At 38.8% G+C, this 25,691-nt stretch overlaps 1 protein-coding gene across 2 annotated transcripts in view; it reads left to right on the forward strand.

The window, feature by feature from the left end:
* Positions 1–6,243: 6,243 nt before the first annotated feature.
* Positions 6,244–25,691, forward strand: part of ATG10 (autophagy related 10) — a 92,089-nt gene continuing 72,641 nt past the window's right edge. The window contains exons 1-3 of one of the 2 annotated variants that reach the window (XM_051643084.1): positions 6,244–6,260; positions 7,247–7,372; positions 12,322–12,441. In XM_051643084.1, coding sequence (XP_051499044.1) covers positions 7,247–7,372; positions 12,322–12,441 — 246 coding nt within the window. In that variant the 5' untranslated portion in view covers positions 6,244–6,260. Of the gene's footprint in view, positions 6,261–7,002; positions 7,373–12,321; positions 12,442–25,691 lie in introns of those variants that run through there. The other variant, XR_007891848.1, reaches the window with a different exon arrangement.

Consider the following 25,691-nt stretch of genomic DNA (forward strand, 5'->3'; position numbering starts at 1 on the left):
CATTTCTGTGGTGGCACTCACCAGCAGTTCCAGGGTCAGGAAAGTATTCCAGCATCACTGACAGTATCATCTTCTTTAATATATGCAATGATTTTATTCAGCCATGCTGCAAGTTAAACTCTGTCTGAATAAATGTACTATTTTCCTGGGAAAAATTACTATCACAAGCTGGATTTGATAATATCTCAGTAATTTAACAGCTGATTTGAATTTTCAAAGGAATGAAAAAAAAAAAAGCTTTTGTCTTGGCAAATAAGGATAAATGAAATCATGAGAGTCATATTTTAATGTACATTAGTTTACAGAGAATTTTGTGAAGTCTAGTGTACAGATATTTTAGCATGTGCTAAACTGTTCATTTTAAATGCCAGGCTCTTTCTGTGTTGTAAAGAAAAATCTTTTCATTAATAGTTCACTGTCAAATAACTGGTTAATTACTTGCTGTTCATTTCATCATTTTATCAGGATGGCTTCAGGCTTCTTCCAATCCTGGCAGGTGCCACTTATGTGTATTTTTCAGGCAACAAGAATTTTTGTTGTTAGTCCAAACTGATAAAGAAACACGCTTAGCAGACTGACTCCTAAACTCTCCATTAATAGACATTATGTTCTTCCACTAAAAATCACATTTGCATATCCTCATTAAAACTTAATCACTGGCTGAAGTGACATTTTTGTCTTGCATTCTGAAGCATTCAGTACAATTATAATTTTGGGAGTAAGTTTGGAAAACAGTGGATTTGGAAATCATGACAATAAAAGATGATGTGTTAGAAATCAACCTAATTCTCAGTTGTTGCTGTAGGATAGAAGAAATGTGGTTTTAGAAAGAGTTACAACATTCTTATCATGCTGAGGCTGTTCACTTGCTATATTTTTCACCAATGGGAAAATATTGAAATATTAAGTCACAGGCTGTAATCTTATGTTGATGAACATAATAAAGTGCTTCACATCAAATTGGATAAATACTTGTTTTCCTGTTTTGGTGACAAAAACTTCCAAATAAGAACAGGTAGCTATGCCATTTGGAAGGCTGGACAATGAATATGAAGGAATGACAGACAATGTGTTTGAGAAGCAATGCTGAGTGAGGAATATAGGAGGTGGGTTTGGCAGCTTTAAAGGGAATTGGCAACAGAAAGTAAAAACCTATGAGACAGCCTGTCTGGCAAGACCACTGGCTCAGGTAGCTGACTACTGTCTCTGCAAACAGCAGCAGGAGAAGCTGTTTCCTGTTCCGGGGCAGGAGTTGGACTTGGTGAACCAGCCTGTCGGAGGATGTGGTTGAGCCACCACCATCCTTGGAGACATCTAAAAAGAAAGATGTGGTACCAAGGGCACAGGGCTTAGTGGTGGACATGACATTTAGAGTAGTAGTTGGACTTGATCTTGAAGGTCTTTTCCAATCAGAATGTTACTGTCATACATTAAAAAGCCTTAATGTCAGGAAGGAGAGGCCTGAGGGAGAACTGTATAGTTACCAAGTATATCCACAGTGGATCTCACCAAGTACCACATCTATGGCTGTTCATGCAAGTGCAAACACCTCCCACTCTTTGCTGTACACACGTGCACAGGATGTGGAAATGCTGAGACTTGGGCACCTTCAGCCTTGGCATAGGAAGAGGACAATACACTTCACCCTCAGCTTGAGCCAGCACAACAAACGCGAGGTATCAGGAAAGACAGACAACTGGCACAGCAGACAGAAAACACGATTCTCACTCCATCTGGTTGCAGTTTTATTTATTGCTTTCTCTGCTGCATATTAACTTCAAGTCCCATGTTTTAGGGTCGGTCTTTCTGCACTCATTTAGCTTAGATTTTAAGAAGTGGGTTTGAACTGGTAACAGAAAGATCATCAGGCTATGTGCCTCTACTTGCCACGTATTTAGTAACATTCTTTCCATGTAAACTTGCAAATCGCCAATTTGCCACTCAGGCATACCTTCTGACAGAGAAAATCCGTTTATTTTCAGTATTGCAGGTCCATGTTCATAGCCCAGCAAATGTTTGTTGGGGTACAGAAGTCCAGAGCCACATTCACAGCTTTTACCTAGCTGACATCAGAAGTTATTTTCACAGCACCAGTGTGTCTTCACTCAGCCAAATGCACAATCCAGTCCTACTGTTCCACTGCTAGCTATGTAACTGATTTTTCTCTTGGGACCTATGCACATTGAGAAGGATTTCTTGAGGATTTCACGATCTTTAACAAGAGAAATTAGTTATTACTAAAATAACAGGCAGCAGTAACACTCCATGGATAACAGCATTAGAGGGAAGGACCTCATTTTGTCAGTGAGCTCAAACACTAGGGTCATTACTTTGGTGTCACAGACCATACTGTATTTCCCACATTCCTGTTCAAAACACTGTCCTTACCATCCATCTAGCCTTTACTAAGTTAGATTGCATCGGTATTTTGGCTGGTGTAACACTTTAAGGACAAAATGGGGGCATCTCCTGAGCTATCCAGGACCTCACTCAGCTACAAAAGCATCCATCTCTGAAAGGCATTTAGTTCTCCCTTCAGGACCACAAGGGGAGCAACTGGGTTTTGCAAAATGAAGCTGAAGAGATAACCAAATTCCTGGAGAAGGCACCTATGACGACCTCCAGAAATCCTGAAATTAAACATATAGATCATATACATCCCTAGGGTGCAGGATGTTTTGTGCATACAATGCTGTGGCCTGAGTAACATACGTGAAGTCAGAGTTGCTGGGATAGAACATGCACTAGACTACACATGCTTATTTTTTAACAGGCACACCTCTTGTGACATTGTTGGCTGTGTGTTACATGCTCATATGGGGTTCCAAGGCAGGAAAGGGTTTGGTATGGATTGGAATACAGCTTTGACAGGACTATTTCAGCCATCATATATTAGAGTGACCAGAAGGGAAAGTCTGACTCCTAGACAGTCTGAGATAAGGAAAGGGTTAGGGCTGCACGTTGGCCAGGCTGGTCAGAAAGAGGTGCCCAAACACAGCATCTTAGTCAATATGACTGGGGGTTATGACTTCTACCAGATTGATTAAAAAACAGCATGTGTTTAAAGTTCTATGCATTTTGGTGGAATCTGAATTCTTGTCATTATATATTTGTTCAAAAGTATCTGCCTTGTAATGACAGGAATTAATGTCCAGTGATCCATAATGTTGTGTGAAGACTGATACTACTTTCATTATTTCTTGCTTGGCTTCTAAATGGACAATTTCTCAATATATTTTTCTCTGCAAAAATGACAGTGGAGGGTGAAAGATTCTTTTATATATATATACTTTTTTTTTTTTTTTTCAGTTTTGGATAGCTGCTGTTGTTTACCAAAAAATGTACAATATGTCATTCTTGATTCATTAAGAAATTCCCTCTCATTCTTCAATTCAATCTGTCTCCTTAAATAACAGAGTTCTTAAAATTTACAGTAAATCTTCAAGTTAAGGTCTGAGTCTGTCCTCTACACAAGACAGATCATAATTGGTCTGCTCTTGCCTGTCACTTCCTATCCAGCCAGCCTGTCTATTGACCCTTCTATCTAACATCTGAGGAGAACATTATCAAAACACAGCTTTGCATGTTTGATTATATCAATTTGGGTTCATCATATTTTGTAGGAATCAAGAATTAAATCCTGTTTTCCTAGCATCAGTACCTGTCCACCTTGACTCACTCCAATATTAATTATGAGCTGCTAATTTCATATGTGGGCCTGCAGGCCTATACCAGATGAAAAATTGGAATAATTTACTCCTGGTCTTAGGATAGGCTTTATTTACCTTATATGTGTAAAATGATCTAGCTAGCATCCTGAACAAAAAATATTTCACATTCTGTACATTACCATCCACCTTTAGTAGGTACAGTTTCCTGGCTACATAAAAATACATAGTCTTTCTATTACAGGTTTTTAAATTTAAGTGTTTTAGACCTTCTGTAACTCAAAAAGTTAGTTATGCTCATCATGAGGAAGCCAGGAAGTCCTGAAAGGGGGATATTCAGGTCAACTGTTTATTATTTTCAACAATATGTAACTAGATATCACTGTATCACTGTCCAGTTTAAGGTCCACAGAAAACCTTGCCTGTTTGTGACATTCCAACGCTATGGTTAATGCCTGTACTCTTTAAAAATTACCACTACTGTTGAGACTGGAGGTCGCTGGTTTTTACAGGAATTGTGTACTCACAATTTTATTTAAAGTAAATGGATCTGAATATATGGAAAATACGTCTTAGTTTCCTGGAAACTGCCAGTCATGGCAACTCCTTTGCTAACTTCAATGCAAAATCAGGGCCCTATCAGCCACTTTTTAGATGAGCTATGTCTTAAACCCTACGATTCTTCCCTAAGAAAATCCAGAGAGACAGTAACAAAGCTAAAATTAGAAATCAAGAGCTGCAGCTTCCAAGGCAAATGCACATTACATGACATTTTTTCAATACCACAGGCATTTTCTGTTAGCAAAAATGGCTTGCAGAATATACTCCACAATGCAAAAAATCCTCCTTCAAAACTCAGGGTTGGATGACAACATGGTGCTTGCTTACCAAAATTCAAACCCCCAACATTTAAAAGAAACAGTGCAGAAGAATGTAAATAATTAATTCTGATTATTAAATAATGACTGCATAACTTGCAGTTATAATGGCATCACCCAAGCTATGCAACTGCTTTCAAAAACAATATAGGCAGTCAAAATAGTAATCTACAGAGGCACTGTAATCTGTTCAAGTACATCACACAATTAATCATTCTCCAGAACACCTTCATGAAACTTTTCTTATAAATACCTAATGCAGAAAACTACAGACTCAGATGGAACATTTTATTGCTCACAAAGAGTAGCAAAAATTACCTTTAAACATAAATCATGGTACATATTTAAAGAACTCAGCTGCTTGCAGCCAAAAATCTAGAAAACGGAATTTTATTCTTAAATACAAATGGTTTACCCCAGGAATATTCCAGCAAAAAGCTTTGGCCCTTGTGAGATCTCCACGCCCAGCAAATTACAAGCAAATTTGGAACTGCACAAATTGGAAAGCATCACACTATAAGCAGCCAGAGCAAAGCACCATTTGCTTATGGAGGCTCCCCACTGAAGCAGCAGGGATGGGACAGCTCTTGTTGGCTCTCAAAGTAACAGCCACAGAACTCTTTAAAATGGCAGTTTACAGCTAAATACGTAAACCCAACATCCTACGTTCCACGTAAACCTATGCAAGTATTGTGCACTCTGCACATATTAGTTTGGATAGCTTAAGTCATGCCAGGCAAGTCCTTACTTACTGAAAAAAAAAAATGGTTTAGTAGGCTCATAAATTTAAGGCTAATTCATAGAATCATAGAATCACAGAATTCTAGGGGTTGGAAGGGACCTCGAAAGATCATCTAGTCCAACCCCCCTGCCAGAGCAGGGTCACCCAGAGCACATCACACAGGAAGGCGTCCAGGTGGGTTTTGAATGTCTCCAGAGAAGGAGACTCCACAGCCTCTCTGGGCAGCCTGTTCCAGTGCTCTGTCACTCTCACAGGAAAGAAGTTCTTCCTGATAGTCACCTTAAACCTCCTATAATTCTTCCAACACTTGTGCAGCACAACAGCTTCTGTGCACGTACCACCCTCCCGTATCTGAAAACACAAAGACAACACCACTGGGCAACAAAACCAGCACTGAAACCCATGTTGGTTATCTCCTGGAAGTAGCTCCGGAGGACACTGTGGAGACTCTGCATTTCTCCTTGTTTCCATGCAGACAGCTCCATGCCAGTTTTGATGCCAGCTCTTCTAATTACCCCCTCACGCCCTGTGACAAGACAGTGCCCAGGTGACCCGGCCGTTTTAACTTCACACCCACCCTTCATCTTCAGGGACAAACAGCGACGCTGATAGCACGGGGAGAGAAGGGTGGCAAAGTCTGCCAAGAAACACGAGGATATAACTGGCCCTGCCGAGCTTCTGGAAGCAGAACTACGTCTACCTGAGGCCCATCCTCTTGGGGGGGGCAGCAGACGGGGGCTGACAGCGCAGCTGGGGCCTCCCTGGGGGGGGTGCGGGGCCCTCAGGCCGCTGCTGGGCGCGCTCCGCTCCCGCCCGGGCTCCCCTCGCCTCACGCAGCGCTGAGGGCCCCGTCCCGCCTTCCCGCCCCCTTTGCCGCCCCCGCGCATGCGCACCCGCCTCCCGCCGGCGCTGCGGCCGCGCCTGCGCGGGGCGGTGCGCGGGCCGGTGCGCGGGGGCTGCGCGGCGGGCACGGTACGTGCGGGGCTGCTCCCCGCCGCGCTCCTGGCTTCGTCGCTCGGCGGCCGGGGCTGGGCTGGCCTCAGGGCCGGGCCCCGCCGCTGCCTGTAGCCGCCCCGCAACCCGCTTGCCCGGGTGGGGCAGCCCCGGCGGGTGGGCGGTTGGGGGGGGGCGAGGGCTGCGGGAGGGGCTCGGCCGCGCCGGGAGGGCCAGGGAAGAGGAGGAGGAGGAACCGGGCTGTCCGGGGGCTTGTCGGGCCCCACCCGGGCTGTGCTCGGGTCTGCTCGTTGCTTCGTTCGGGGGTAATTGACGGGAGGAAGGCGCGGGTGCTGGCAGCCCGGCGGCCCTTCGCGGCTGCTGGGTTCCTCAAGCTCGTAGCTGCCCGTAAACCGCGTGTGAGGGGCCCTGACCTCGGTTCTGCAGCTCAGCGTCTGAACTGGGGCGTCTGAGCGTCACAGAAACAGGCACCGTGTCTCTTTTCCCCCGTTTCCACTTCCCTGACATCCAGGTGGCATAAACAGATCGGCAGGGCCTTGGGTTCACTGCCATCGAAAAAGAACATATTTTCAGGCACTAGATAAATAATTTATGTCACTCACTTCAATACGATGCAGTGAAAGCACCAGAGGCAGTGAGCACAAGCTGATAGATCATTTTTTTTCCCCTTAAACGGAAGAAGAATTAACTGCTGTGGTAACTGAGCACTGAAACAGGTTGCCTGTGGAAGTTGTGGCATCTCCCTCCTATAATAAAAACCTAACTGGAAATGATCCTGAGCAACCTACTCGACCCTATTGTGAGCAGGGGGATTAGACTAAAGAGTCTCCAGAGGTCTCTTGCTGTTCTGTGTATCTGTGATTCTCTACTGTACTTGAAGAAACGTGTGTTGTTTTTTGTTTCCCCCCCCAGTGCTTTGTTATTTTACTATTCAGTTGCTGCATCAGTGAAAGGTCTTAGTGTTCATTTTATCTGTCAGTACTAACATATAGTTTGCTCTGCAGATGTCATCTAGCATGGCAGGTGAAGAGGACTTCTTTTTGGAAGAAAAAAGTTTCAAGCAGTACTGTGAAGAATTTATTAAGCATTCACAGCAGATAGGAGATGGTTGGGAATGGAGAACTAGCAAGGTAATAATAGTGTTAATCTTTAGATTCCATTGTTGGTGTCTTTGAGCTGTTGACAGCTGCCACAAGCTGGAGCATCCTTTAAGGGGGGTTTACATCACGTGAAATGAATACCATTCACACAGCTGATCCAAGAACAAAATGGTGCATAGGTGGTTTACAGGAGGATTTAGGCCAGTACATCTGTTGCATAGGGTTCATGAATCCAAACTGCTGTGATGATCTAGTGCAACTTGCTGTGTGTATCAGAGGGGTAGGACCACCAGAGATGATTGCTGCTTTGATCAGAAGATGTCTTCTGAGGCATTATGCAGTCTTTGCTTTCAGAATTCTCAATGATGGGGGAAAAAAGTCACAGCTCTCAGCAAGTCTTTCAAATCATTGGCTATGCTTAAAATGGAATTAAAAGAAAAAGAGAAAAGAGCTGGTACTTTTAATCTTGACTGCCTAGCTTTATCTTCCAGCCATTGGTAGCTGTACCTTGTCTGCTGAGCTGAGGACCCTTCTTTAATCAGAACTCTCCCTGTTTTGGTACTTAGAGATTGAGATCAATTCATCCCTTAACCTCGTCAGTGTAAAAGCAAAATGTGTTAAGCTCCCTGACTATTTGACATGTTTTCCAATATTTTAATCATTCTTGTGGATCTCCTCTGAATCCTTTCCAGTATATGAAAATCCTCCAGCTGTGAGCAAAGCTAGACAATGAATCTTATATCACTGGGAAATTCAAACCTTCCTGCTCTGGGCAAGTGCTGGTGGTTTTGTATTCAAAGATTACTTTAACCCTTTACACTGAGATAGCACATAGTATTTGTTATATATGTCTGAGTTAATAATTTGTATTAAAACGCTTGTTAGTTGCATACAGCCACCACAAAAAACTGTATTAGTGATCAATCCTCATTATCTGCTGCTTTTGCATAACTTTCAAACCTCACCAATAATAATTATATATTGTTTCTATGCCATTAATCAAAATTTTAAGTAGTGAAGGCTCACAGGACCCTGGTAGAATCACTTCTTTTATGATGATTCCCCATTTTTAAGTTACACTTGAGATTTGTGAATGAATAATATTTTCATCCTTTGGTGTGTTTAAGATTAATGTGGGATTATTTTAATTTTTTAATTTCTGTTTATGGAATCAACAGTTAATCTTGAGGAAGTCTTGAGCATACACTGACTTTTACGTTTACCAACCAAACGTCTTTTTATGTTATCCTGACAAAAATCTATTTTCTCTAAAAAGTAACTACATTTATTGTATATATTTCTGTGTTTACTGAATTCTGTATGACACCGTCTGTTATTTTGCTTGGGACTGCATCAAACTGATAGGTATATAGTTAGTTAAATTAGCCAGTATATAAAGATAAATATTGATACATGCTGGCTATTTCCAGAGTTCTCTGAAACTTCTGTAGTGCTTGAAGACCTAAATAAAATTAGCAGTTCTTACATGCTGATTAAAAATGCCTAATAATAGCTACATCATGCTAGTGTCCTGCTTAACCACTTGTCACATGAAAACTTTGTAATAGTTATGGTTTATGGGTACATAATTTGTATTTGTTATGTATATATATATGTATTTTGAACACTTGATTTTCCTACTTTGAATGCTTCTGTTATTTTCTATTTAATAATAAATCCATGCTGTTGTAGGTTTTCTTTTTGCCACAGGTTTTTTGAGGGGTGAGCAATGGAAGTTTTTTCTGTGTTCTTGTGCTTCTTCTGCAACTGCCTTTCAGTAGTAGGTGGTGTGGGATACTCATTATTATCTGTGTATTTCTATTTCTCTAGCTTTTAATTTTTTATTTTATTTTATACTTTAATGGCTGTGGTGGTTTCCCATGCTTTCATGATTTTGGGGAGAAAAATCATGCCGGTACCATTTTGAAATGCAGCAAGTCCCAGAATAAATCTGTGCCATAATTTCTACTAAGTAATTATACATTAGCATTTGTAGCCCTGCCATCACAGATGAACAGAATTTCAGTGTGAAGCAGGATCTTTGCCTTAGATGTATTCTGTTTAAAAGTTTGGTTTTGTTTTTTTTTTAAAGAGTGCTGATATTAGCCAAGTGTTACAATGCACCTTTTCTTACAGGCAACCATTTGATACTTCAGATTTCAGTCTAGGGCTATATTTGTGAGGATTTATTCAACAAAGAGAGATGCTCTGAGCTGCTATTGGGAATTTAATACACGGGTCAAAGTTTGAACTTTCTGTGAAATAAGAAGCTTTGCTGGAAATAGCAGAATGAGGTAGATTTTGTTCTCACATATAAAAAAATTGTAAGGGTTTTTTTGTTGTTGTTTTTTTTTTAAATGGGCCAAGTTGGCGACTCTGTGATTTCAGTGTGTGATAAAAACCTGGCCGTTGAGACCATCCATTTATTTTATGTTATCTGGGAAGGAAGCTTTTTGTTAACAAGATATGTCATAGTCTTGTTGCCTTTTCCACCAATATATGTGTTGTGGGTAGTTTGGGGCACTCTTAGTTTTGCTGATGTAATGCACTTGGATCCCATTACTCATTCCATACTCACGTGAATAGAACCATTGATAGCAGTAAGACCACACAAGTAAACCAGGCTTGTAGAACTGTATTCTTGTGTTCCTGTGTTTTCTACAGAGATTAAATTTAGATGATGAAATACCTGTTGTTTTTGTGGATCTGGCTCTTGTGGCATACGCTCACATGGCCCAAGCAGAACCCTGTATTTATAGCTGAAAGTGACATGTTCTAAGCTATGTTATTTTTATAATCTGTTTTTTTTTTCCCCAGAAGAAAGCTGTAAAAAGACCAAGAGCACCTCTGCAGTAGGACCTAATGAAGCTAAACGTGGTTGCTGTTATTAAGGACAGATAGCTACATCCTGTCAGTGAAGGCTGCCCCTAGCCCCCTTTGTGTTCTGCTTTATGTTTGTTTCATATTTAGTTAGGTTAATCGCTAGGTAATCATATCAAAGGCTATCTCAGTTCCCATTTACTTGTGATACTCAGAGGCAGCTGGATTAGAAATTGACTCCCTTTCCACGATATAATGGGATCAAAGTCCTTACTAAAGTGTTGATTTATTTATAGGGGCAGAAGTGTACAAAATATATACAGAGAGTGCAGCAGCAGGGATGTTTCTCTTCCCTGCCACCTCTCCTCTAGCCTTTGACATGCAGTTGTCGAAGACAGAGACTGCTAACTCCTTGTTTCCAGCTATCCATGGATTATTTTCATGGGACTCAAATAATTTAGACTGCAAAGGCTATGGAGCTTGGCTCCCTTCTGCTGACAGGAAGAACTGGTTCAGAGAGGTGAATGCTGTATCCAACCCTTCTCTGGCAAAGCTCAGTGTGCCTTGGGGCATTTTACCTCTGTGGGTGGCTGTAGTACTTTACTTTCTCTTAGTGGGATAAATACCAATGCAGGTAGCTTTACTCTTGCTTTACACTTGCAAGAAGTTCCACAAGAGAAAGACTTGAGTGTTTATAGTGGGAGAAGTGGCTTTTGTATCACAGAGTTAGGCGTTTCTGTCACTGTTGTCTGCTGAATGCTTGATTCTTCATTACACAAGATGCAGTTGGTTCTGCAGCCAGGACATTCAGCAAAACTTGGCGGATTCGTGCTCTCGATGAGATTTATTCAGAAAATATGGCATGCAGTAGGAGAAGTTATAAGCAAGGTAGTTTCTCATAGTGTGGTTCATGCTTAAAAACTCATGGACAAAGGTACATGAAGAGTATTAGCATTTTTATCAGGTGTGAGACTTGGTAAGAACAAAGTAAACAAATAGCCATAGCAGATTTTGAACGTAGATACATTCTGCAGTGTCCTTGAAAAAAGAGAGCTAGTGTTCCAGAATAAAGCTTGTGTTGATTTGAAGGTCAGAATACACAAAATAAACCATGTCAACAATGAAAGAATAACTAAAGAATTAAATAATAGTTAAATTTCCAGCCTTGTCAAGCAGTTTAATGCTACATTAATGAATTTTGTAGAGCAACTTAATTTGAGTAGAATCCTTTTTTTGTCAGATGTGCATATGCTTTCTGTGTTTGTCTAAAATAAAAAGTAACAAAATGGCTAATAAAACCCCAATTTATTTGTTTCTTTTGAGAAATTAATGCTTAACATGCAACTACTGTTCTTTGTGGTTTTATACTCTTTCTCCCTTTTGGAGTGTATACTTTTCCAATATATCTGTTATTAAATGTTTTTTCTCCTCTTATTTCTAATTAATAAAAAATAGGTATACGAGTGTGTGTGTGTGTGTGTGTGTGTGCAGGTAGTCAGGTCAGCAAGGAGGGAAAGCCCCTAAAACCTCCTGCCACTGAGATTGCACAAGGGCCCTTTACAGCATTAGGTGATGTGGCTTGGGAGGCAAAATGATAAAAAGGGAGCTGGGAGAGGGTACAGCTTAGTTTGTTTTCTCTTGCATTTGACCCTCAAGGGTGATCAAAAGAAGGGAACAAATTGTAACTCTGCACACATAAGTTCTGAAGTGGGTTTGTTGTTTTTCTTTTCAGGAATTTAAGAATGTTAGGGGGGGAATAAAGCAAAAATAAATCTATGTACCAAGAATTGGGAAGTTTAAATTGGCATGAATGCAGTGCTTGAAATAGGTAAAAGTCATTAATAGCTGCTCTTTATGACCTTAGTGCACTGTCTTTCAGTTCTTTGGCACTCATCCTGATGACCAGGTAGCAGTTACCTAATCCGATTAATGGATATATTAAATTTTATTTTTATTGTTCAGGTCTTTGACTTCTTTTGAGATCAAGAACTAGTGTAAACTACATGTGAAAGATACTGGAAAGCAGTGCAGTCATCAGTGCCTATAAAAAGACCTGGACCTTATGCCTAAATACCATGCTCTGTTTATTTTCTAGAGCAGTGACAACATTTAGCATTTTGGTTACAGAAAAGTTTTTCTTTCTTGTTTTCTGAACACAGGGCCTTGGTGATGGTTATCTTAGTAAAACACACTTCCAAGTAAGAAACAGAAACATCCCAGCAGATCTCATGGAGAAAAACAGTGATAACACTGAACCAACATTATTTACACATGTTGAAGTAAGTACAGATGTTAATTTTTTGTGTTTACTGGATAAACCACAAACTAGATTTTTTTTAAAAAAACAACTATACTGTTGATTTAAGTCCTACCAGAAAGATTTCAGATCTTAAGTTACCAGTGACTTAATTATTCTTCCTATAGTTGTTCATATTCAGGTGTACTGCTATATTGGTGATGAAAACTGGGAGTAAATGGAAAGGCTCAAGCATGTTTTATATATGTATTTTCATTATGGAAGGGTAATACTTATTTGCACATTGATTCACTAGCATTAAGGAATCTTTTTGTGGAAAAAAAAAAATTTTGTTATCTTAGAGATAAATATTAATAAAAAAAAAACCCCAACAACTGAGATTAATATTAATTAGAAGTAGTATTTACTGGGGTGGTGCATAAGAATTTTATATTCCTTGCAAGCTTTTCTGCTATGGAACTAACTTCAGATACTGTGCAATATTTTTTAAATTGGTGGTGGGAAATAAAATAGTTTGTTGTTTTTGAAGAATACATTACTTTCTTCCAGAAAATGAAACTCACTGAACTCGGGGTGAACTGATCTGAATAATTATTTGCTTGTTAGATTCTTCATTAGACCTCTAGATTATTTGCTACTCAAGATATAAGTTGTAGAAATTCAGTCCCTTGTTACGTTGTTACCATAAATGTGACAAGAAATGCTGGATTAAAATTGACCGAAAATAATGTATTTATGTATTATGAATACATAATTATGTTGAACAGATGAACATGATGTATTTTCTAGTTACCTTTTTCTGCAGCAATTCCTTTTTTCATCAGCACATTGTTGTTTTGTTTTGTTGTGTTGTTTTTTTTTCCCCCCCCACAGTGACTCTGAAATGAGTATTCTTTTGGCTTGTTTTTTTTGAAGGAAATGGCACTTAAAACAATCATGCTCTGTGTTAGTCTATGATGTAGCAGTTTCTACTGATTTTTGAGTTCCGCTGTATTTCAGAAATTATTAGGTTCTTAAAATTTTGTGAAAGCAGATGGCTATCTAGATGAAAAGTGACTTTTACTGGAAGTTAGAACTTTGATCTTTGTGTTCTGTTTGTCTAATCTGTGCAAGTATGAAACTGCCTAAAGCAGCACCTTTGTCCCTCAGAATGCCATGAGGAACATCTGAAGTTCAAATGGCACAAGTAAGCTGGAAACAAGACATGCTTCTGTTACCAATAAGACAACTTGTTCAATTCATTATAAAAAGCAAAAAAACCCCCCAAACAACAAACAAAGAAAGAAATAATAAAGTTTTACAACCCCATTGCTGATGCACCAGCTTTGATACGGATTGGAATCCATACAATCTTTAGAATCACTAAGTTGCATTTGTTTGATAAGTACCAATTTATAAGCATAGTATGTAAGTAACCTGAAGGGTAGCGGAAGCATTTTAAGTTTTCCTCTAATTTAAATTCTAGTATTTCTTAAAATGAAGGCTAAAAACAGTGCTTTAGAGATCTGTACTTAACTGTCACTATGACAGTGTTCCTATACTTCAGTCCTGACTTGTGAGAACAGATTACTATTTATGTTCAAAATTGCTTTTGATGATTGTGCCTTTTTTAATAATGAGTCGAGTCTTCATTACGGAGTGTGTTTTAAAAGAACATTTTGTAAAAAACTATTCAGTCCTTTGTCTGAAAAGTTGTATCTGCTATAGAAAAAGCTTCAGAGCCTGTAATATACTGAAACAGAGACTTTTATATACTGGAGTGTAACAATAAACAGTCTTTAATATACTGAAGTATGATTCCAGGCCAAACACTGGTTTATCAAGATGCCTATATTAATAATTACTCTTGAAATATTGTGAAATATTTCAGTTTTGGATCACAGAGATGTATCTAGGTTGGAAAGGATCTTGAATATTAGCTGATAGTCTTTGAGAAGGAGTCTTTGCTCATGTTATGTAGCAGCAGTAAAGATGGGAGAGTGAAGCAAGGGAAAGGTCTTAGAAAATTATGTAGGTTATAAGACATGAGCTTATGCATAAGAAGAGAAATGGGTTTCCTTTCTAAAGTGTTCACTGCCTAATAGAGATTATGTCAAATTTATATTCTTCATTGAACTGGAGGGTAACCAGGCTGTTAAATTATTTAATCTAGAAAATGGGGGAAGCACACCAATAAGTTGGAAAATGAAATTTGGATATATAAAGTAAAACTATATATTTAACATTAAGGAGAAGGAAGGAAGTGGTGGCTGTAGAGGGGATAGATTTGCTCAAGTATAGCAGTACATGTTCTTTTTCACAGATGTTGAATGCAAGAGTCCTGTTGCACTGTTCTAAGTGTCTGTTATTTAAATAGGCTGTCTTTGCAAAAATACTTGTTGCACCCATAAATCATAATGTTATGGAGTTAACTGCAGTCACTTGGAGGTTCAGGTTAGATACCAGGAAAAAGTTTTTCACCCAGAGGGTGGTTGAGCACTGGAACAAGCTCCCCAGGGCAGTGGTCACAGCACCAAGCCTGCCTGAGCTCAAGAGGCGTTTGGATGATGCTCTCAGGGACATGGTGTGATTCTTGGGGTGCCCTGCACAGGGACAGGAGTTGGACTCGATAATCCTGATGGTCCCTTCCAACTCAGCATATTCCATGATTCTATGGTTCTAAGTTATTGAAATACTGAGTTCAGCAAAAGTTGTGATCTTGGTAGAAACTGACAAGGTTTGTACTGGTTATATGCCTTCAATATTTAACATTTTTTCCTCCAAAAATGTATAAATTTTATTTTTATATATTTGAGGTCTGAAGGAGGCCTAGATTAAAGTTTTGTTTTGGAAAAACAGTAGCCATTGTCTGACAGTTGCATCTTTCAAAATGTTTCAGAATTACTGTTGTGATCTATATTTTTCTATATTGTATCTGTAGTATTAGTTTTACTGAGATATTCCATCTGTCAGTTGCCCAGTCTTCTTCAAGGCATGGTAGGATATGACACATAGTTTTATGGCAGATAATTAACAAGGAACAGCAAGAAAGGACAAGTTAGGAAATTAAGGTCCTAACAATATCCATTGTTGGGAACAATGTTGACCAAAAAGCAAGGAAAAAAATGTGATATGGTGTATGACAGGGCATTAGAGACCACAAGATTATCCTCTCCTTTTCTTGGGGATCCAGTTCAGAGATTACAAGTAGAACATTAGTTTTGGCAGGCATGGTAAAAATTAGGAGGAAAATTAGAAGACAAGCTTTTGAAGCTGAAGGGAAATACAGGGTAGTTGTCCATAGGAAGGATATAACTCCTATTTAAGTAATTGAGCCAAAGACACATCAGGGAAGAGGTGTTGTTGAATAAATCGGTGAACATATCGTGTTGTAACTAAGAGTACAATTAGGACATTGAAGCTGCAGAGAAGCAAAATTATTGCTGTTCTGTTCTTTTTAAATTTATGAACAGATACTGATGTATAATGATACGGTGCAGGAAATACACAGAATAGTTGAAGTAACTTTATTTAAATAGAGAATGTTATGACAGTATCAAAAAAGTACCTATCTTACAGGATCTCCAGGAAACTGATCAAAATATTTGAAAAGTTTGTTTCAGTTCACTGGTAATATGGACAGTTATGGTTTCCAGTTTTCCATTTCATTGTCTCATATTAAAGTATTTGAAGTCTTCCTTGTGAAGGAGTGGTGAATAATATGTATTGTGGTCTTTTCTGCAGAGCAGTCTGTGTTACATGGTATGCTTGATTCCTTTTACACAAGTTGTGTTTTTATCTGAAAACCAAGAATAAAATTCTGTGTGAGTTTCTTTCTCCTAATTTTAGAAATGTGCAACGTAGAGCTTGTCACTTAAATCTTTGTTTCAGCATGAAGAGATAAAAAAGCATTTTGGGATATAAATCAGTCAGCCTATTTTAGGTGTCTTCTCTAGGAGAAGATGAGTCTGAAAGTGTCTGTCTTTCTTGACTGATGATCCAGGGAAGCTAGTTGGCTAACCTGGGTGTAGGTGTCTGCATTTTGTCATGTGAATATCACACAACAAAATATGGATCTGAGCTCATTAAAAGCAATAGTAGTTTTTGCTGGTGACTTCCCTGAGGCCAAGATTTCGCTTTGATGGTAAAGCTTATACATGGCTGAGGTCTGTATGTCATAAAATAGCAACACAAATAAAAAGGATAAACTATTTGAGCAGCTGACATTGTCTTAAAGGTTGATTAAAATCCTTACATGGAGACTGGCATGCTTGTGCAGTGGAATGCTGTGGCCTTTGTGACACTGGGTGTCAGCACTGGCAGTCACAGTCTGTACATGTAACACACCTGCACATGCTAGTATACCAAAGTACCATCCTTTTGAGGGGGCTACAGTGGTGCGGGTTGCTGCATTAAAGCTCTTACTGCAACTTCTTGCACAGGAGTCTTCACATTGCAGGTATTGTAGGATACTATGGGTAAGCCGATTGACAGGAAGTTGCTGTAATAGGAGGCTGCCCTCTCTGTAGGACCAGTATCTATAGAATACAGCAGAAGCTTGTAACAGCTTTGGGAGTTACTGTCCTGTACTGCAGCAAGTTCACATGTGACCTAGTATGAAGCAGGTTTTCCATTTTCTGGAACTTGAAGGCTTCTGCCATATGCACAACAGTTATTTGATGGCTTCTTCAGCTCATTGGCAAGCCTGCAGAATTCAGACTGTCTCCTTGTTATCCTTTCACGTGTCAGTGAACCTTTGATATCTACTGGTTTCCAGACGCACTCTTGGCAATTCTTGAACTGTGCTAGGCAGTAGAGGAATAACCTTATGAGCTCATATGAGGACTGTGTTGGGTGTTGGGAGGTGTGAGAAGGCTTGCAGCTGTAAGTGGGCGCAGTATAAGTGTCAAGAGTTGGATTTTACACTGTATTGAAGTGACCCTTAAGACAAGTTTAGATGAAGGTAAATGTAAAAAAGGATTCATATTCACATAGATGCACTTACACTACAAAGCAAGATCTCTGGAGGCTAATATCTATTGCTAATATCTACTGCTAATATCTACTTAGGGCAGTGTAAGAATGTTTCTGTCTTTATTCTTGACAGTAAATGAGTTGTTAAACTGTTTATCAAACCAGGTGCTGGCGGATCTATTTTATGCAGACCCTATCTTTCCATTTGCCTTTTTACTGGGAAAGGATTGAGAATGTTCTTCAGGAATGCCATTCTCTGATTTCTGTGGATTTATTTTAATCAAGATGTTTGTTTTAACAACCAGATTAGTAAACAGAAACTACTAATGACATTGTGACTAACCATAAACAAACTTGTGACCAAGTTTGAGGAACACCCTTGTAACCAGTGAGATTGGAATTGATCCCTAGGATATGAGCTGAAAAATTCATAAATCTTGAAGTGTCTTCTCACAGAACCAAAGTAGGATGAAGTCCAAAGCAAGGAGCTGATACAAATACACGGTGCAGTTGAAAACTTCCAGGTTGCAACTTTGTTTTAGTTAAATTTTTATTGATTCAGTTGTTCCTTTCTCTGCTGTCCTGACTTTATGCCAGATGAGTGTCATCTATACTTTTCCATAGACAGCATAAATCTTGTGGAACCGCCATACTGTGTTCTGGCTGACTGAACAAGAATCTTCAGTGTATATTCTTTCTTGAGGCAAATCAAATCTGTCCTGCCAAGAGATCTGTAAGGGTCTTCATCAATGAAATGGAATTGTCTCTTCTTTTGTATAACTTACTCTATACATGGAGAAATGTTTCAAATATTTCTATATTGACAATCTTATATTACCCAAGGTTATAAAAGAGATTAATGTAAGTTGTTATTCACAAACTCTTTACTGGGCCTAGATCTGATGATGACCAACTGTGGGAGGTAATTAACTTGATAAACTTAACCTTGGGTTGCTTTTGAGGCGTACTGTGGCACTGGCATCTTGACTTTGTGAGGCAGTAGCTTATGTTTCCCTGTGACTGAAACTGTACAAATGCTACAAAGTCATATTTCACTTATTTTACTATCAGCCCAGGTTACCAACTGCGCTGAAATGATGGCTTTCATTCTAGACTTTAGTATTTACCATCATCTAACTCCAGGATTTATTAAGTCCTATGTAGACATGTTTTAAACAGGGACAGAACAATTACATGCATTACATATTATTACATTGATTTGTTGATAAAGTAAAAAATATTGTAAAAAATTCAAAAATTAAGATAGTCCTCCTGCCTCAGAGAGTTTATAAAAGAGTAAAATAGGAAAATCTGGATTCACTTTATGCGTTCTTTTTGTTTGTTGTTCAAATAGCTCAAGGGAAGCAATAACTTGGAGTAATAATTCTCTGTGTGTGGTTTGTCTCAGCTCTCCTGGGTATTGCAGAAGAAGTGAGTCAGCGTGGACCCATTTCTGAAGCTAGAGCCATTGCTACTTCATGAGGGGGTGGGCAGGTTGGGACTGTTGAAGGTCTGTTAGTACCTGATGTTGCCTTTGGAAGATGAGCACTGAGCTTCACAGGGATGTTGTTTAAGTTTTCTATTTATGTGGACTCCACCTTTGCTGGCAGGCGCTCGTTAGTCTTACTGCAGATCTGCCTGATGGAGAATGTGGGAATGAGTCTGACATCTTTCTTGAACTTCATAATACCATGTGATTTGGTGTTCAGCTGTGCTGTTCAGTTTATAACAACCAGAAAGTTACGGTTCTTAGTAATTATTAATCATTTTTTCTCTAAACAAAGCCAGTATTTTTAGAATTAAGACCAACTCCTTTTTTTTTGCACAAAAGTAAATAAGATTTACTCAGTGTAAACATTTGCATAACCACAGTATTTGTTGGATGGTTAAAATATGTGAAGTGAAAACCCAGCAAACAGTACTTAAGGAGAAAAATGTAAATACATTTAATGGAATCCAGCACTCACTGCAGAAAATAATGAAAAGACCTTAGTAAGAGGGGGAAAATAAAGTGTTACATGCTCACCTGAAACGTCGGTTTTTAAGGAATGACCTAAGCTTAAGAGCAGTGCAATTGCTCAGAAACTGGTGAGTTTACCTCTAGTCTTCTTGATAGTTTCCCTGTCACCTTGAAAAGGGAATTAAGTCATGCTCCATCTGTATTCAACCCCAAATATGCTCCCTTGAAAAAATGATGTGGTAGGCTTTGGTAGCTTTGATAGGAAGGAAGTATTCTAATTTCAGTTTGTCTGGAAACTACTCAGACCCTTTTCATCATGCTTGGCTTCCTATTCCAATTCCATTAAGTATCCTGGCAGTGAGCTCTGCCTTTGGTGCTGCTGCCCAAAGTGTTGCTAGTCAGTCTTAACTGGGCCGCAGTACGTGCTTGTACCCCATAATCCTCTCTTTGCCAGGCCAGCGTTTGGCCCCATGTTCTGAACTCCTTAATGCTTCATTGTCTAGTATATGTACCAGCAACCTTTTCAAATGCTAGGTCACAGAAAGGAAACCCAAATTGTTGATGGAAATCTGTAAAAAGTTGATCAAGAAACTGCTTATTTTAAGGAGAACCGAAGTGCATGGCAAAATGCAGTGAAAATACTCATGATTTTGCTTAAAAATGTATTAATCTGAAAATGGAATTAGCTTTTATTAAACCACAAGAAAATACTCTGATGTGGATTTTATTAACTGCGTTCTACATGAAAGAGCTTGGCTAAAGAATTACATTGTTAAGAAATATCACGGCTGGAGCAAACTTTGGTGTAGACAGTACATCCCTTCCTTGAGCTGGGGAAACCTCTGCAAAGGAAGAATGCTATGGTGACAGAAGTCATCTCAGTCCCTGATATGTCCTGCTTCTGGACTCTTCCATTAATGGAATGTCTCAGTCTTCATGGAAGGGGCTAAATGCTTTTGCTTCTGTTGAGTTCTGGAGACGGGAAGTTTTTGTCTCCCACACACAGACCTTTGTAGATAATTTTCTGTGTGTCACTTTGGTATCCTGGCAAATCTTGTTAACAGTAGTTACATTTAGTTTTCAACAGCTTTGATGACATTCTGTTGTCTTGACTGTGATTGTGGGTGGTAGGACTATGATCTTAATTCTCCATCTTATACATTCTTTGATTGCTGTTCTGTTTACCCAGTAGAATGTGCTTAAATAAGTTTTCACAAACCTTAGAAATTATATCAAAGAAAATATATAAACTAATTGTGAGGCTTTTGTGAGAACTGAAGAAGCACCTTGTAAAACCTCCAGAATTGATTTCTTTTTAGTTTAGATGTTAGAGTGACTGCAACTTTTTATATGCTATCTTAGGATTTGGAGTTGTTGCTTAAAATGCGCAAATAAAAGCCACATCAAACACAGAAAAAGATGCTTTAATTCAGATTCGGTAATGGAATGTAGCACTTTTAGTTAGAGAAATGTGGTTGAAGGCATGGTGTAATCCCAGCAGAATGTCTTCCTTCTGCAATAAATAAGCCTCCATTTCCTACAGAGCACATACTGAAACTGTGGCAAGTCAAGATGGTTTTCCCAGAAGCTGAACTTGGAGAGACTAGTAATACCACTGAAAAAAAATATTTTTAACCTTCGTCTTTTATTACAGATACTAAACCCAAATATTGTTATTTTGTTTCCATTTAGTGCATTTTTGTCATGGCATCTAGAAAATTGTATTGAAAGATTTATATAGGTGGCTTTAGCATATATAGACAAAAATTCCAGACTGAAGTTTTTAAGCCTTTTTAATTCTTTGAGATAAAATCTAATTAAATAATTTTAATGTTTAATTTAATAAATGTGCAGTCTGTCTTTTTAAAATGTATGGCTTGTTGATAATTGAAGTCATTAGGAGATTGTAAAAAAGTTTTAAAAAATGGTGCCACAGTTGACTTCAACAGCAATAGTCTCTGCCCTGGAAGTTGTTCTAATTTACCTTAGGACTGTGTGTAATTGCATATGGAGCAGAATTATCAGAGAATAGGCCACATATTCAGATAGTTACCTGCCTAGGCTATGTATATACCCTCTTAGTTTGCTAAGGTAATGTTCATTTTTTTTGTTTTTATGAGTCAGTGACTTTTGCATCAAATATTTTGGTAGCCACATGCTTGACGTGCTTTGATATCTGGGCGAAGTATCCAGAGATTCCAACTTAGGGAATTTTATCAGTGGAAGGGCTTATGAGAATTTAAAATTTGTTTTTCTGCTTTTAATGTAAAGATACTACTGTATTAGTGTTAATAAGAAAAACTGGTATAGACATTTCTTTTTTGTTGTGTTACTATCAAAACAAGTCATAAGACAGTGGTTTGTTTTGACAATGTATTTTCCTCCTCATTTGTTTTTCCCTCCAAATAAAAGTTCAAATTTACCTCCTGTGAGTGGAAGTAATAAGTATATCAGTAGTGCTTATGGTGGTACATAGAGCCACACCATTGCATCCTATTATATTATTTAATATATTAAACCTAGTGTGTACTGTAAGAGTACCACTGTGAGCAATGCTGGTGAAAGGTCTGGAGAATAAGCCCTATGAGGAGAGGCTGAGGGAACTGGGATTATTTAGTTTGAAGAAGAGGAGGCTGAGGGGAGACCTCGTTGCTATCTTCTACAACTACCTGAAAAGAGGTTGTAGGGAGGTAGGATTTGGTCTCTTCTCTAAAATGAATAATGACAGGATGAGAGGAAATGACCTGAAGCTGCACCAGGGGAGGTTTAGACTGGATATTAGAAATAATTTCTTTACTGAAAGAGTTGTTGAACTATGGAGCAGGCTGTCCAGCGAGGTGGAAGAGTCACCATCCCTAGAAGTTTTTAAAAGAAGTGTAGATATAGTGTTTAGCAACATGATTTAAGCACTGAATGGGTAAGTTAGGTTTATGGTAGGGGGATTTAGGTTATTGTTGGACTTGATGATCTTCAAGGTCCCTTCCAACCAGGATGATTCTGTGATTCTATGACTCTATGATTAGGGATAACTGGAACAAAGAGTTTTGGGGGAGCATATCAGTAGGGTATAATTATTCTTTATCCTGTATGAGCAAGTAGATACCAAACACTTCCCCAGTTAAGATCCAAAGCTATATTGTTCAGAAGTTGAAAGAGGGTGTACTTTACAGGGGTTCTACTCTGTACAGCTTATTAATAGGAACAGGAATATAATTAAAAGCTCACTAACATGCAGAAAAACCCATGTGTTGCTCTGAATTTTACTCTTATAGTTTGCTTTGACTAGATGCATTTTCATATTAAGACTACACACTTCAGGATTCAGTGGAATAAACGATACATATTGGTGGCAGTTGTTCAGAATTGATTAATCACTGAGATATGTGAAATACAAAAGGACTGTGCTGCAAGCATGTACATGGAAACTGACAGTGATGTTAAATATAATAGAAAGAAAATGAATGTTAAAATTCTTGCATTGTTAGAAATACTCCATCTTCATTTGTGTTTGGAATAATCTGGCCCTAAAAAGCTAAAGGGAAGGGATTTTTGAGCAACATAAATACTTCTAAAATTAATGATGCAGAATTATATTTTGGTTTGGCCAGTTTAGGGCGTGGAGCTGCCCAAATAATAAGTAGCATTTTGAGTTTTAGAGTGTGTTTCTGTTCTATGCCCACACGTGTATGCTAGTGATGGTGGCAAGTAAGGATGGACAGAGTGAAGAGGCTCCCAGCACTCTGGATGGCATTGCTGCACCAGCATGTTAGGCAGTATGTGCTGTGCCAGGTGTAGATTAGTTTGCTCCCTCCCAGAGTGGTGATGGAGTCCTGAGGGAGATTGCAACACCCTAATCATAATTTCAGCATTTGACTGCTCCAGGGGCAGTCTGATGATGTACTGCTCTAACTCTAGGCAGAGTGTTGTCTTTTTGTCCAGACTGTATTTTTCAAATGTTTATGACGTTAGTTCACAAACAGGAAACATGACACCATAGTATTTGTCAGCACTGTTTTACCACAAAGGAAACAAAATCACAATCTAGTCAATTGTTAGCATTTTACTTTGTCTGTTGAACCTCAAAATGCTTCATGTTGTCAGTCTTGCATATATGCCTTTGTTTCTTTTAAATTAAATTGCACTCGGCTGGTATTATGCTGTAATTTTCTAGGGACAATGCTCATCTGTGTTGGACCAATACTCTTAATTTGGCCATGTGCCTATATATTCTGTAGCAGCTTTATGTGATTCATCTTGCAGTGTGTTTGGATTATTCGGCTACAACACACAGGTTATGGTGGCTTGGAGAATACTGCAGATTTAGGGCCTGAAGAGTGAGCAGTGATTTTCTGAAAACCAGGTGAAGTGGCCAAACTTTCGCATGTTGCTGCTTTGTAGGAAATTCCAACGTTAAAAAGTTTATAGGGTGCTTGTTCTGTTTGTTTCTGAAATGTATTTGAGTTCTCTTCAAGAGTTGTAAGTAGTGGCTCCTTTTGCAGTGTTAAATTGTTAAATTGTGTAGTGTGGGCAGCAGTCCAGGAGACCATTGGAAGGACTATGCTGTGGGAGATGGCAAGCAGGGGAGTGCCCCATCCCCCAGGGCACTTGAGGTTAGACCACCTTCAGTTACACCACTGAGCCTTTAAATATATCAGAAATACAAGCAGTTAGGAAGTGTGTCATCTTTAAACATGCTTATCATGGCTGTTAGTGCAAAGTTAGCCCCCAGTACTGATTCTAGCTTCCAGTTTGTTTACCCATCTGAAGAGTCCCACATTACTGTTGTTTTTGATGAGAGGTCTAGCTGTGAACTTTGTTTCCTCAACACCATCTCACCATCATTGACTGAACTATTCTCATCTGTCATGCTCAGGATGCACAAGCCTATAATTTTCTCCCCTTTCTTATGAAGACCAGTTATTATTTCCATCTCTGGACAAAGATGCAGTCCTGTACTTTTTTCCTGCATGTTAAATCTTTCTGTACTGCCAATATTGTTTGTTAAACTTATTAATTAAAAAGCAGCCACTGCTAGTTTTATACTGATATTGTAAAGATAGCGATTTAACTTTCTTCTTGAGGTCAGAATGTGGTGTTCCTTGAGGACATTGGAGAGTTGCACTGTGTAACAAGGGTGTGATTTTGAGGTCTAGGCCTTCCTAGATATAGCTAAATATCATTGAAGGAAAGTATGTATGAGCTAGAGTTATGAAATGTTTTGTATAAAATAATAATAGCAACTTATCTTTCCTGTACAACATACACACAATGAGGACGCACTGCATCTTACCTTTTAGGAGTCAAGTCCTTTAAAAATGTAGATATGAAAATAAGACTTTTTTTCAAACTGGACTGGCACTCAACATGCTACCAAAGCAGAGTGTTAAAAATTGGTGTTGATGTGATTATGAGCATCCCAATTTCAAAACTACTATTCTAGTTTACTGCAGAAATGAATTTGGTCCTGTGATTTTGGATGAGATGCTCCTGAATGAGCAAAACACTGTATCTTTCATACATAACAGGTACTTCTAGCTTGAATTCAGCTTGTTTATGTTGTGTAATCTTTCTGCCCTGGTTTGCCAGGAGCTAGTTCAGACATTGCTTAGCGATGCTTATGGGCAATTTAAGTGAGACACTCTCAGCTCTACTTGTGTACAAGGTACTGAAAGCACATCCCAAGTAAAGGGAACATGGTTTTAATGTTCATATATGTTTGTAGATAGGAAAATATACTGCTTAACATAAGTGAATGTCTGTAACTAGACTATTTTCCCCAGTGGGTAACTTTCTCATCATGATCTGTGGTGGTACCACTGAAAATAAGTGATGTGAATTAACTCAAACATCTTTTACCATTTTCTTTGAATTCTGGAGGAAGATGTAATGTCATATGCTAAGTATTTTTTAAGTTTGCTTTCTGAAAAAGAAAACAATAAAGTATTGAAACTCCTTGGGATCATGAGGTAGACATTTCTGTGAGCTAAGTGATAACTGAAGATGCAGAAAGGGAGACAGCTCTGGTAGAGAAGAGGGCTGTAGCTTTTAAGAAGCCAAAGACTTGCACTATGCGTAGCAGGTCATACTTTATAATCTAAACTTTGTGCTTATCTAGTGATTTTTGTAATACAATCATTAATATTTGTTTCCATCTATATTTTATTTTTTCCCCTATTTGATAGCTTGCCAATAAAATTCCTTTCCCAGACATCTGAACCTAGCTTGCAGACTGACAGGGAACAAAAAAACACCTTCAAAAGAAAGCACATTAAAAAGCTTAGAAATCAGCAGAAAGTGTTAACGGCTGTGTTGGCTGTTACACAATGGGATGCAGGAATTGCAATAATGTTCTTCTTCCA

Source organism: Apus apus, chromosome Z, assembly GCF_020740795.1.
Source record: "Apus apus isolate bApuApu2 chromosome Z, bApuApu2.pri.cur, whole genome shotgun sequence".
In the NCBI taxonomy this organism is placed as follows: Eukaryota; Metazoa; Chordata; class Aves; order Apodiformes; family Apodidae; genus Apus; species Apus apus.